This window comes from Bactrocera tryoni, unplaced genomic scaffold (genome assembly GCF_016617805.1).
Source record: "Bactrocera tryoni isolate S06 unplaced genomic scaffold, CSIRO_BtryS06_freeze2 scaffold_11, whole genome shotgun sequence".
Classification (NCBI taxonomy): Eukaryota; Metazoa; Arthropoda; class Insecta; order Diptera; family Tephritidae; genus Bactrocera; species Bactrocera tryoni.
This window is the reverse complement of record NW_024395824.1, coordinates 11173584-11185766: the sequence shown is the minus strand read 5'-3', so window position 1 is coordinate 11185766 and position 12183 is coordinate 11173584. Positions and strand designations below refer to the sequence as shown.

Below are 12183 nucleotides of genomic sequence, written 5' to 3'. Positions count from 1 at the left end.
TGAAATTAATGTTGCCAATGGTTCCGGTGGGTATTGTAATTCGGGTAATCTTACTTTGTCACTGGCACAACACATTCCAGGTGTTTCATTATGAAATTTCAGTGCATTACAATGTTGGCATACTTTGTTCTTTCCACCAATCACCACAAACTTATGCAAACTGTAATCAATTGCGTGATCATATCTACATCCAGCACCATTTAAAGCAACATTAACGTAGATTTGTGTGACACGCCTTTGAACATTTTGATTAATACTTTTCGGCCTACGATCTGATCTGCTGAAAATGTGACAAAATTCAATTAAAAAGTGGCCAAAAAATCCAAGTAATTTTTAGCTCGCTGATCGGTCATTAAACAAAAAAAAAATTCACTCAATTTTTTTCACAAAGTATCAAATTTGAGATTATGTCATAAAATCATATGATGCACTTGTAACAATCAAAACACTTGTTTAGCAAAACAATCGATTTTTATCTCATTAATCATTGTTTTTTTTAGTTTTTTTAAACAAAATATTCAAATTAAAACGATGATTAGAACGATAATTAATTTATTTTTATCAAAATGCTCACCAAAAAATGCGAAGAAATTAATATTTCAAAAATTGATTATTATAAGATCAATCACCAATGTCGCCCAAAGAGAAAAGAGAAACAATAACAAATTGCTATTTGCATCACTCCGTGCAATGCTCTCCAACACACAAACGACAAAAATGTATTCAATACTAATGAATGCTGTATGCGGTACAAAAAATGCCTGCGGCAAAAACACACTCACTTTACATACGCATCGCACACATATACGTTATCGGATTTCAACCAAACTTCATACAAACCATATATGGGCCACTGCCTACGTAGTGTATAAGCAGGAATAATGGGATGCCCAACTCTCCTGTCACTGGAAATGTGAGAGCCGCTCACCTACCGAACTTTGACAGTTGACTGGATTGGGTAGGTTTTGACGTTTTGCAATTGGAATGACTGGAACGGCCAGATTGAAATTATACCAAAAATATATGCAAACGGAGAAATTTGTTGCCGCCGTTCAAGATCGTTAATAAAAATTTAAAACAAAATCAAAGAAAATGCGAAATTTACAGGCATGTTCCAGAAATCGTTTTCGCATGAAAATGACAATGAAATCGTGAGACGGTGTTCTGAATACCACTTTGCGATTACGAATACACATTTTTCGAACATGAAATCGTTGCGATATGGCATGTTCTAGAAATCGATTTCGCAAATTGTTTGACGTTTTGATATCGGTCAAAAATAAGAGCGCGAAATTATTGGATTTATTGTATTTCAAGCGGTGAAGCAAGTCTAAATTAATACAAAATAGAAAATTATTGAATTTGCTTGTAAAACTTAAGATGTAAGTATTTGAGCCAGTTATTTGGATTTCTTCACAAAAATTAATACTTTCCTTTTCTTATTTTAGGGGAAAACATAAAAGCCAAACCCAGGAAAATATTTTTTTAAATTGCTGAGCGCTGCGGAGGCTTTGTGGGCAGACCTTGCCAAAATGTTAAATAGCGAAGGTCCACCGCAAAAAGACGTTAACGGCTGGAAGAAAGTGAGAAAAATATCATACATGTACATATGTGAACTGCATTAACATTTTTTTAATAGGTATGGTCCGATTGGAAAGGCTGCATTAGAAAGAAAATCGCGCACAACAAAAACGAAAGCAGAGCTACTGGAGGAGGGCAATTCAATAAATTTTCCCTGACCCCCAGTGAGGAAGAAGTTGCTCGAATATGTGGAATTTACACGGCGGTGGAAGGTATTGCAAATAGCGCTTCATTTGGAGTGAGCGTTAATTCTGTTGATGTGGAAAACGATTCTTTGGATGCCATTTTAAGTATTGAAGAAATTGCCAGCGGCGGACCAAAGTCCACACCACGCAAACGACGGCATGAGGACAGTAAAGTGCAAGATTGTCTCAAAAAGCACATGGCAAACAGAAGCAGGTGCAGTTGAGAAGATATCCGATACATTGCAGCTTCTTTCTGCAAATATGGAAAAGTTGACGAAGTTAGTGGCGCAACAAAACCAGCTTATTGCCGAACAAAATGACGATCGTCGAAAGTATTATCTGGCCAAGCAGGAAAGCTTGATCGCTAAAAATATTATTAAACAAAAGATGTTAGAAATTGAAGAAATTCGAGTCCAAAGGGATATTTATTTAAAACCAAGTACTAAAAATACCGAATAATTTTACTTTTAATTTTACTAATTATTAATAGTATTAAATGATCTCAGTCATGTGTGATGTTTTTATTGTTTTTTATTGAATAAAAAATATGAAAATAAAACTATACGCGTTAAGTTATTTGCGATTTCAGCTCGAATGGATACAGCGGCAGTTATGATCAGCAACTTCTTCGTCCAGAAAATCGTCCACTACATCTAAAGCAAAGACATCCAGGTTATAATGGCGACAAATGTTGTGCAAAGCACTGCATATATTTATAATTTTTATAACTTTCTCTGGGACATATGGCATAGTTGTTTGAAGACATTTAAAGCGGCTCTTGAGGACTCCGATTACTCTCTCAACGATATTTCTTGCCTTGGAGTGTTGTAAATTGAATTTGTGCTGGGGTGACCCAGCGTTTGCATCACGATAAAGGGTAAGTAAATATGGTTCCAAGCCATATCCTGAATCTCCTAGTAGCCAAGATCTATGGTCTCCGCCCACATACCTGGATGAAAGATATTGTTTGGCAGCACTTAATGAAAATATAAAGGCGTCATGACTGGAGCCAGGGTGGCATGCATCCACAGGCGTTATACGCATTCTGTAATCGCAAATCTGTAAAACAAATTAATTAGTATCAACAACAAATTTCATATTTGTAACTCACAATGATCGCATTAACGCTGAAGTAACCCTTTCTGTTAAAAAACAGATGCTCATTTTGGTGGGGCTTCGTAATTTTTATGTGTGTCCCGTCCACACAACCGATTATTCCGGGAATACAAAAATTGTTGAAAAAATGTGCTTTCGACATTTTAATTTCTTCTTCGCTCATTTGTAGTTTAATCCATTTTGGACACAGTTCTTTTTCTAAAGCATTTAGCACCTCATGTAAGACTTTGCACACGGTACTACTTGCAAGGGATATGTCGGTGTCTTTTCCTACCGAGCGCTGGAATCCTCCCTCTGCAAGGTACCTCAAAGTAGTAGCAAGCTTTATTTCAATCGTAATAGATGACGGATTTATGAATGGTTGGACATCACGAACAATTTCAAGAAACGCTTCTTTACTTATCCTGTAATAGGCAACAAAACTTTATTGGGACAAAATGCATCTCTTTTGTTCCAAACTTTGTTTTATATATACTTACACGGAATCTGGGATATCCAAGGGATTGGAATGATCCCTTAAAACTCTATTACAAATGACTAAAAACATTCATTAATTGACAACTAACAGGCTTAATTCACCTTACTGAGTATTGAAAGATCGAAAGTCAGTTGTTTTAATATATCATAAAATCATAAAAAAGGATTTAAGTGGTTTCGCCATATATTAAATGTCCAATATATAATAATTTGCAATCGTAATAAACGTTGGGCGTTTTAATTTAAATGCCCAAAAATTCTTATTTTGTTCGATGTGGCCACAATGGAAAATGTTATAAAAAACGCTTATTTTGAGGCGCTCTCACGCTGGAATAAGTTGGGCATCCCATTATCCCTGATTCCTGGTATAAGTTTGGTTGAAGTCGCACGTCGCGTTTATGATTAGTTCGGCGACGTACATATACGGACTTATTTTTATATATATAGATATGTACAAATATATTTTATAAAAAAATTATTAATATCTGAAAATAAAGAATAATTAAATAGAATTCGTAATATCTAATCTTCGTCTAAAATTCTGAAAAACAAAATATATTAAATATTTACTCTGAAAGCAAAGATTGATTGAATCAAAATAGTGATAAACTCTGAAAAGACAGATTAATTAAATAAAAATGATGATATTATCTGCAATAAATATTATCTGATCATTTAATATACAAAACAAACATTTGTTTTCACATATTATATTGGATTGTGCAGACCGCCTTAAACGCATAAAACACATACTTGTATGTACTTATGTATTTGTTGGACTGCGCAGGCCAATTTCAAAGAACACACACTATGTATTTTCACATACTTACTTAACAATTTATATGGTATTGATGCTGCTGCTATTTCCAGTTCTGTTCTGATTTCCAATACTATAAAAACAAATGAAGTAATTATTTGCAAAATATTGTTAAAAAATCACATAAAATTCATCCACTTACCTTCTTGTTCTACGAGCGAGTTAATTTATTTACTCGTTAGGAATAAAATAAATATATAATTTTAAGTCAGCCAATGAGATTGGTTCTGACTGATCCTTTATTTGTATAATATTTTACCGTATGCACATGTACAATATTGAATATATTACACTTAAACTGTACAAGTGTTACAAGTGGTAATTTGTTACTCGGCAGTCGATAATGATAAAGTGACGTCGAGGCTATTGTTCCAGTTGCTTATATAGGCTATGCTTATCGCTGCTCATACTATTGAGATGCTGGTTGTTTACTAGTAAATAACTATTTGGGTTGTTATTGTTTGTTGTACTGATAGTGCGCTTCTATTGTTCTAAGATAAAGTTGTTTTGATGATTTTTCTTTAATGTTCACTGAAACATAAGGTTGTGGTTAAAGGTTAAAATATTAACTAGCGCGAATGACACGCGTTCAATCGTTTTTTTATTACCCTTTTTGGGATTTTCTTTTGACAATGTAGGGAATTATGTTTTCTCATGCGAATTCATTGCAATAAATCAAGAAATGAGATAACTGGGGTCGAATCGTTACATCCGTGCGCGGATCGGCAAATATACGAAAGAAAATTACGTGATACGTCAGTCGTATGCGGTGATTGGCATTATGACATACGAGAACAAACGGATCGTAATGTGTTCTCACTTCACAATAGTTGTTAAATTTCACACTGCTTTGGATCGTATTTTTAGGTCACAATAGATATGGAACTATCAAAACTGTTTCGAAATTTTCAATAAACTAACAAAAGCTAATTAAATATCAAAATGAATCCAACTTTGTTTTTTTTATTTGAGCTCTATTGAAAGTGATGAGGATAAAAAAATAGTGCGGATATAGCTGAGAGATCGTAGCAATAGCGTAGGTATAAAAAAAAAAACAAATTATGAAACCCCATTAACAAAATTTTCTTTTTAGATGTATCGTTGAACAAAGCATTGGAATCTTAAAAAGACGGTGGAGAATTTTAGGAAATGGCAAGAGAGGAAGGTATCACCCCACAAAAGTGGAAGATTTGCTAATATTTGTGAGTCATTACATATCATACATCTACATAAAATTTACAATAAAATGCGACCCTCAAAATTGCGATTCTTATTACACACAAGAAATGGACACCGGGGTAGCGAACCGACTCCCCGCAATCGACCAAACGATAAAAGACCAAATAAAGTATTTTTTAATAAATTTTATTCAAAAATGTATATGTCCTTAACCTTGTACATAATTTTATTTTTAATGTCAACTAAAATACAAAAATTTTGTTCATATAAATAATTTTTTTTTTTAATTTTTATGAGATATTCTATTCATTGGTTTCTTGTTTATGTTCTTTATTACTAAAAATTGTAAAAAGCATAAAGTTTAAAGAAAATTGCTCACATTTCCATAAATTTGCCTATTACGATTGGTAGTTTGCCTTCGAATGACGATTCGAACAAACGGATACGTTTATATACTTGTTCACGTATGTCATCATGCCAGATTACGATAGAAGCGTTGCGATCACGTATGTCATAATACGAAATACAGGCTTTTACGTGATTCGACCCCTGTTTTTCATCGCATCTATGTTAAAAAATAATAATCCGAACATGTGCGTTCGTGTTAGTACATATGTATGTAAATAGAGAAAAAATGTGTAATTGTATTGAAATATTTAAGGGGGGAGCCTGCTTTAGAAACTTCGAAATATCGATTTCTTTTTGCTTAAATCTTTCTAAAAATTATCTAAGAATATGTCCCCAAAGCTATAGATGGAGTTAATAGGAGTTATGTAATATTAATTAGATTGGAAGTTATAGTAAAATTTTCGATTACTTGAAAATGTTGACCGGTAAGCGTACATTCTTAATATGTATTTGCATTATTTTGTCATTTAACACTGAAAAATGCTCCATTCTGTTCTTTTTGGTTGTTTAACTGTGGTAAAATATGCTAATTAATTTTCTTTGGTGAAACACGCTCATCGCCCTGCGAAAAGTGGACCATTTGGACAATCGGCACACTATGAACCTTCTCGTTCCACGTCTTCTGTACTTAATTTATTTTTTAAACAAAGAATATATGTAAACAGTCCTTTATAATGCTTTCACATAAGAGTGTATTTTGGTCATCCATTGTAAAATACCGGTAAAAGCAAAATTTGAAGGTATTATTACAGATCAAATAACTTTTTCAAGTTTTTCTTTAATTTCATTTTCTCGCCACGGAATGGAAATCTACATTATTAAATTTACTTGCATTTGTAAACCATGTATCTGTGGCTTAAAAGGAGAATAATCATATGCACTAATTTTTGCAAAGCTGAAATTTGGTCAGTAAAGAAAAATTTTAAAGATTTTGGGTAGTCGAAAAAGTCTTTTCGTATTTTGTTAATAGATGTCGGTGCAGTCGTATATCTCCAGTGCTACCAATCACATTGTGTCATATCATATAGTGTTGGAAAGGTGAGATTTTAATTAAAACTACAGCTGTTCAAAAATGAGTGAAAATAATGAAGAAATTCGATATATTTTGAAAATTTTGTATAAAAAAGGGAGGAAGGCCACGCAAGGCACCAATGAAGTTTGTGAAGTTTACGGATACGATGCCGTATCAGTTCGTGCAGCACTTCGAAGTGGAAGATGTACATACCTCGCTCTGGTCGACCTGTCGTTTAAAAAGTCGGTGAAATTATGGAAAAGATAGAGCAGGACCGTCACATAAGCAGCCATGACATTGCTAAGGAAATTAACCTTCATCATCAAAAGGTTTTGAACCATTTAAAAAAGGCTGGCTACAAGAAGAAGCTCGATGTTTGGGTAAAACATGAATTGTCTATAAAAATTTAATGGACCGAATTAACATCTGCGATTCTTTGCTGAAACGAAATAAAATCTAAACATTTCTGAAGCGAATGGTAACAGGTGATGAAAAGTGGATCAAATACGACAGTAACATGCGAAAAGGATCATGGTCCAGGCGTGGTGAAGCTCAAAAAATGGTCGCAAAGCCAGGATTGACGCCTCGAAAGGCTATGCTGAGTGTTTGATGGGGTATAAAAGGAATCATCCACTGCTGTTACAGTCTGGTCGAACGATGGATTCTACATTTTACTGTCAGCAACTGATAAGATTGAAGAAATCGAAAATAAACGGCCAGAACTGATCAGCAGAAAGATCTTCGATCAGGACAACGATAGACCACACACATCTTTTATGACTCGGCAAAAACTGGGAGAATCAGAATCGGGGCGACGGTATCGTCCTCACGGTTACTGGCACAGGGATGGCAAGCCAGTCAGCAGAAACCAGCCTACTGGAAACGTCGGTAAGGCTGAGGTGCAAGGTGCAATCGTCAGTTCCAGTAGAGGATCTTATGATAAAGTTTGGTAACCACAGGCAACATTAAAAGCCCCAGTAAAAAGCAGGCCGCAGCAGCATGGAAGTTAATGTGGGGACGCCGTATGGTTCAAAAGATAAAGAGAATATGCTAAACACTGAAGAAGAAGCAGTGGGTTCGAGAGAGTCTTAACCATAAGTCAAGCGACAGAGGCCGCGTGAGGTGAATCCCCTCTCATTAAGAAGACTCGCACTGAAACAGCACCGACGTTTAGTAAAATCTCTAAACGAGCTAACTTAATAGAACTGGTGTGTGCGATCAGAGTAGGGCGATTCGAGGGCCTTCATTTAAAATCGATTGGGTACTTTGTCGAATGGAATCACACAGAAGTACAATAAGCTCAAGTGCGGGTGCCTGCGGTTCGCCGATCATCCCTTTCAACCAACCAAATAGTTTCATAAGCACAATGTATCAAAGATTTGCTAAACTTTGCTAAAAACAATGTAAATTAAAAATTATATTGTTATTTTAAATGAATTTTTCTAGGATATAGTAGATCTTCGTCCGAATATTACCTCAAAGGATATCGATGAAGTTGTGGCCGTTTTAGAGATCTCTTCCAACACAAATCTTTACAGTTTACAAAAACTGTGTAATTTCATTATTTGCAATATTAAAGTTCAAGCTCCTAAAACTTTAAAGTTATTTTATTGAAAAGCTTATTTTAGAGGTCACAGTCTATTTGTTGATTTGAATTTTACTTAACCTTATTTTGTATACTAAACTACGTCTTTATATTAATTGTAAAAAATAGTGAGAGCCTTAGGCTCTTGCTTCTACGGCTGTCGCCCTTTTATCAACCTTTAATCAGATGAGATATGTTCGTAAGTTTTAAAATATTCCAATTATATATTATTTTTACCAAAATATGTATGTCTATATTATGACCTGCTTAACAACTCCTTTAATAGCTACGTAGGTAGCTAATGGCCTAATAATGTAAATAGGCAACTTTATCAACGAAAATGTTTTTGTTTTGTTATTTTTTATTTTTATTTTTTTGTTTTTTTTTTAATTGTTTTTGTCGATTGCTGTTTTGTTTCGGGCTCATACGCATAGATCCATGATTCGTCACCTGTGGCGATCTTACAAACTTCTTTTGAAGCACCGCGATCGTATTTTTTCAGCATTTCTTTACACCAATCCACACGAGCCTTTTTTTTTGAGCGATTGTTAAATTGTGCGGGATCCAACGAGAACAAACCTTTTTTACGGCCAGGTGTTCATGCAATATCGAATGTATGCTGGTGGGAGAAATGCGTAGGCATGCCTCTATCTGAAGGTATGTTACATAACGGTCTTGCATTATCAGTTCACGAACGGCATCGATGTTTTCTGGCACAACGGCTGCTTTTGGACGACCTTCACGGAATTCGTCTTTGAGCGAGCGTTAGCCACGATTGAATTCGTTGTACCAGTTTTTCACAGTGCTATAGGATGGTGCTTCATAGCCATACAAAGATTTTAGTTCATCGATACACTCTTGTCGTGATAATCCACGTCGAAAGTTGTGAAAAATGATCGCACGAAAATGTTCACGAGTTAATTCCATTTTTTGGCCGAGATGAATTTTTTAATTCCCTGTAAATAAAACAATTCACGATTAAATGACAAAACGTTCTGAGTGATGTTATGCTAAAAAATATCAAACTTTCCAATGGAACTCCTTTGAAGTTGGTCGCCTTGTCGTGGCGAAGGGGCTTAAGTAAGAGTAAAGTGTGCATCCCAAAGGAAACGCACTCTAATCTTACGAACTAAGAGGGACACTTCATAATTCCCACAATAGTGATATGGATGAATAAACCCTAGGTTTTACGCTCATCTCCTATTGTGGAAGTATGAGGACACCCGAACCAACACCACCCTAAGCCAAGGTGTCGAGGTACCCGTGCCGAGGGCTCAATGGTCAGCGGGGGGTAATAAATAGCTGATCGCGAACGGTCCCCTCCGATGCCCGGGCGAGGTCGGAGGTATAAAAGCTTTCTCTCCACATACCGGCTCTGCGGACGAGTGACTACCCTTTCCGGACTACTCGTGGGACCAAACATGAACGCAAACAATACAAAAACAACAACACCAACTACAACAACCAAATTGACGACAACAGCAACGACTAAGGACATGAGCTATCGGAATCCTATAACGGAATCCGATGAGGACGAACTTACTTGCCGCCGCTCCAGCCAGGAGACGAGTAAGAGTACTACCGAACATACCAAACAAAGTATACCGGTAGATACAGCAGTGAAAACCACAGAGGTAAGGGACGAAGCGTCCACCTCCAAGGCTGCCATGAGCACCAACCAAAGTGCACTGGCGGCTAAAAGTGAGAACAAAAAGAAGCGCAAGAAATCCCATAATCAGCTGAGGAAAAACCGGTACCAGAGGGCGGTCTTCATACTAGGGAAGATAGCCAAAGACCAGGCAGCCGGTACCCCAGTTGATGAGGCTGAAACAAAGCGCCTCAAATCCATCGTAGAGGAATATGAAGGCTACCTGAAAAGGAAGCAATCACAACCTCAAGTAGAGAACAAACTAGAGAGCACTTCTCAAAAGAGAAATCGCTCCATCACAGAGGTACCCGGAACTCAGCCCAAAAAACCGAGGCGGAGTGAAGGAGAACACAGCAGCACAACAACGGCAAGGCATTTCTGCGATGTAGCCAGGGATAGCCTGCAGGTGGCCATTATAGATGGAAATTCGTCCTCTCCGGGCACAATACAGGAGAGATGGGTGGAGATCGACGTCAGATTGTCGAGTATGGTGCTAAGCTATGTACTCGACAATCCTGCGGGTCCCCACCCGGAGTTTGACTCCTCTGAGACCCTCAGGGGCTACAGGGTCATCAAATGCGCGGACCAGGCCTCCCTAGATTTCCTGACGGGTAGTGTTGCTATAATTAGCAACGCCTTCGTAGGCCTCCAATTGAGGCTTATACCCGCCAGGGACATTCCAAAGAGACCTCGTGCTCGCATTTGGTTACCCCCTCTAGAGGAGCCAGGCGTAAAACTCCTGAGGTGCATTAAGCTGCAGAACAAATCTATACCAGTTATAAATGAGTGGCAGCTAATCAAGGAGGAAAAACCTAATAAAGCAAGTAAGCCAATACTAGTGGCCATTTGTGATGAGTCCATTGAAGCTCTGAAAAAGACTGACTACAAAATCAGCTTCGGAATCCGCAAGGCCAGACTAAAAATCTTCCAAGGCGACAAAGCGGCTGACGAAGACGACACGGAAGAGGTCGACGACGCCAGCCAGTTACTAAGGAATGTAGGCATCGAAGAAACCCGAGATGCCCAATAACAACCTTAGATGTGTACAGATAAACCTGCAGCACTCGAAGAGTGCTACAGCGAATCTGACAACCCTCGTAAACGAGAGGGGCATCGACATCAGCCTAGTACAGGAGCCCTGGGTCAATGATGATTCCATTAAAGGGCTAAACAGCAGCAACTATAACCTGTTTTACACACGGAACAGAGGTAAACCTAGGGCATGCATCCTTATCAATAAAAGTATAAATGCATTTCTTTGTCCTAATTACAGCACAGCAGATATCACAGTGGTAAAGGTGGAACAGAAGGAAAAGCCCTTCTTCTTGGTCTCGGCCTACTTGGCCCATGACGAAGACTTACCACCGGCCCCGCTCGCCAGACTAGTAGAGAAGAACAGGAGGGATGATGTCCTAATAGGGTGTGATGCAAACGTAAGGCACACCGTATGGGGTAGCTCCAATATAAACACCAGAGGTGAGTCACTCTTGCAGTATATTTTGAATAGTAATCTAAGTATTTGCAACAAGGGCAATAAGCCAACATTTACTCTCCCAAGCTCGGATAGGTTTCCGGGGTGGGACGAAGTGCTTGACCTCACGCTATCAACAGACACAGACAGTCTCGTTGTGGATAACTGGAGGGTATCCGATGAGCCTTCCATGTCGGATCACTCTTGGATACTCTTCAGCATCCGCGAGAAGTACAGTGCGCCTCTCACATACCGGAACCCTAGAAGAACGCCATGGGGAAAATTTACCAGTATAGCAACAAAATGCCTTGAAAAGGGAGGCAACAAGAGTATCAGAAATCCTGAGGAATTAGATTCAGAAGTAGAGAAGTTGGAAAAAATTTTAACCACAACTTTTAATAAATCTACTCCATAACAGTTTTGAAAAAGAGAAAGTCTGCTAAGCCTTTGGTGGAACAGTGAACTAAGAGTTTGAGAACACAACTAAGGAAAACTTTCAATGAGAGTTTTAGAACCAAAATCTGGCAGCCATATAAAGACATTATGAAAGAATACAAAAAACGCAGTCAGGAAAGCTAAAAGGACTCATGGCAATCTTTCTGCACATCGATAGAAAGTTGCAGAGAAGCCATAGGCTGAGTAAATGCTATCAAAAGATCATATTAACACTGCCTACGTTAGGGCTGAGGGAAGTGATTGGACTC

General features: G+C 37.5%; 2 protein-coding genes across 2 annotated transcripts; one reads left to right on the top strand and one right to left on the bottom strand.

Moving 5' to 3' along the window:
- The first annotated feature begins 1094 nt into the window (after positions 1 to 1094).
- Positions 1095 to 1990, top strand: LOC120779769. The gene is made up of 3 exons (XM_040112148.1): positions 1095 to 1382; positions 1449 to 1583; positions 1640 to 1990. The coding sequence occupies exons 2-3, from the start codon at positions 1533 to 1535 to the stop codon at positions 1988 to 1990; spliced, it is 402 nt and encodes a 133-aa protein (XP_039968082.1). The 5' UTR covers positions 1095 to 1382; positions 1449 to 1532.
- A 361-nt stretch (positions 1991 to 2351) lies between these two features.
- Positions 2352 to 3396, bottom strand: LOC120779767 (putative nuclease HARBI1). Its single transcript, XM_040112147.1, has 3 exons — positions 3362 to 3396; positions 2878 to 3286; positions 2352 to 2825 (listed from the first exon to the last, which is right to left on the bottom strand). The coding sequence occupies exons 2-3, from the start codon at positions 3043 to 3045 to the stop codon at positions 2352 to 2354; spliced, it is 642 nt and encodes a 213-aa protein (XP_039968081.1). The 5' UTR covers positions 3046 to 3286; positions 3362 to 3396.
- Between the last annotated feature and the right edge of the window lie 8787 nt (positions 3397 to 12183).

What these genes read in the sequence shown, in the direction of transcription:
- LOC120779767 (XM_040112147.1), bottom strand. Translation starts at nt 3,045, where the DNA reads ATGAGCGAAGAAGAAATTAAAATGTCGAAAGCACATTTTTTCAACAAT. An exon ending in TCAGCGTTAATGCGATCATT is followed by an intron (nt 2,826 to 2,877) that starts GTGAGTTACAAA and finishes TTTGTTTTACAG; the next exon opens with ATTTGCGATTACAGAATGCG.
- LOC120779769 (XM_040112148.1), top strand. Translation starts at nt 1,533, where the DNA reads ATGTTAAATAGCGAAGGTCCACCGCAAAAAGACGTTAACGGCTGGAAG. An exon ending in ACGTTAACGGCTGGAAGAAA is followed by an intron (nt 1,584 to 1,639) that starts GTGAGAAAAATA and finishes TTTTTTTAATAG; the next exon opens with GTATGGTCCGATTGGAAAGG.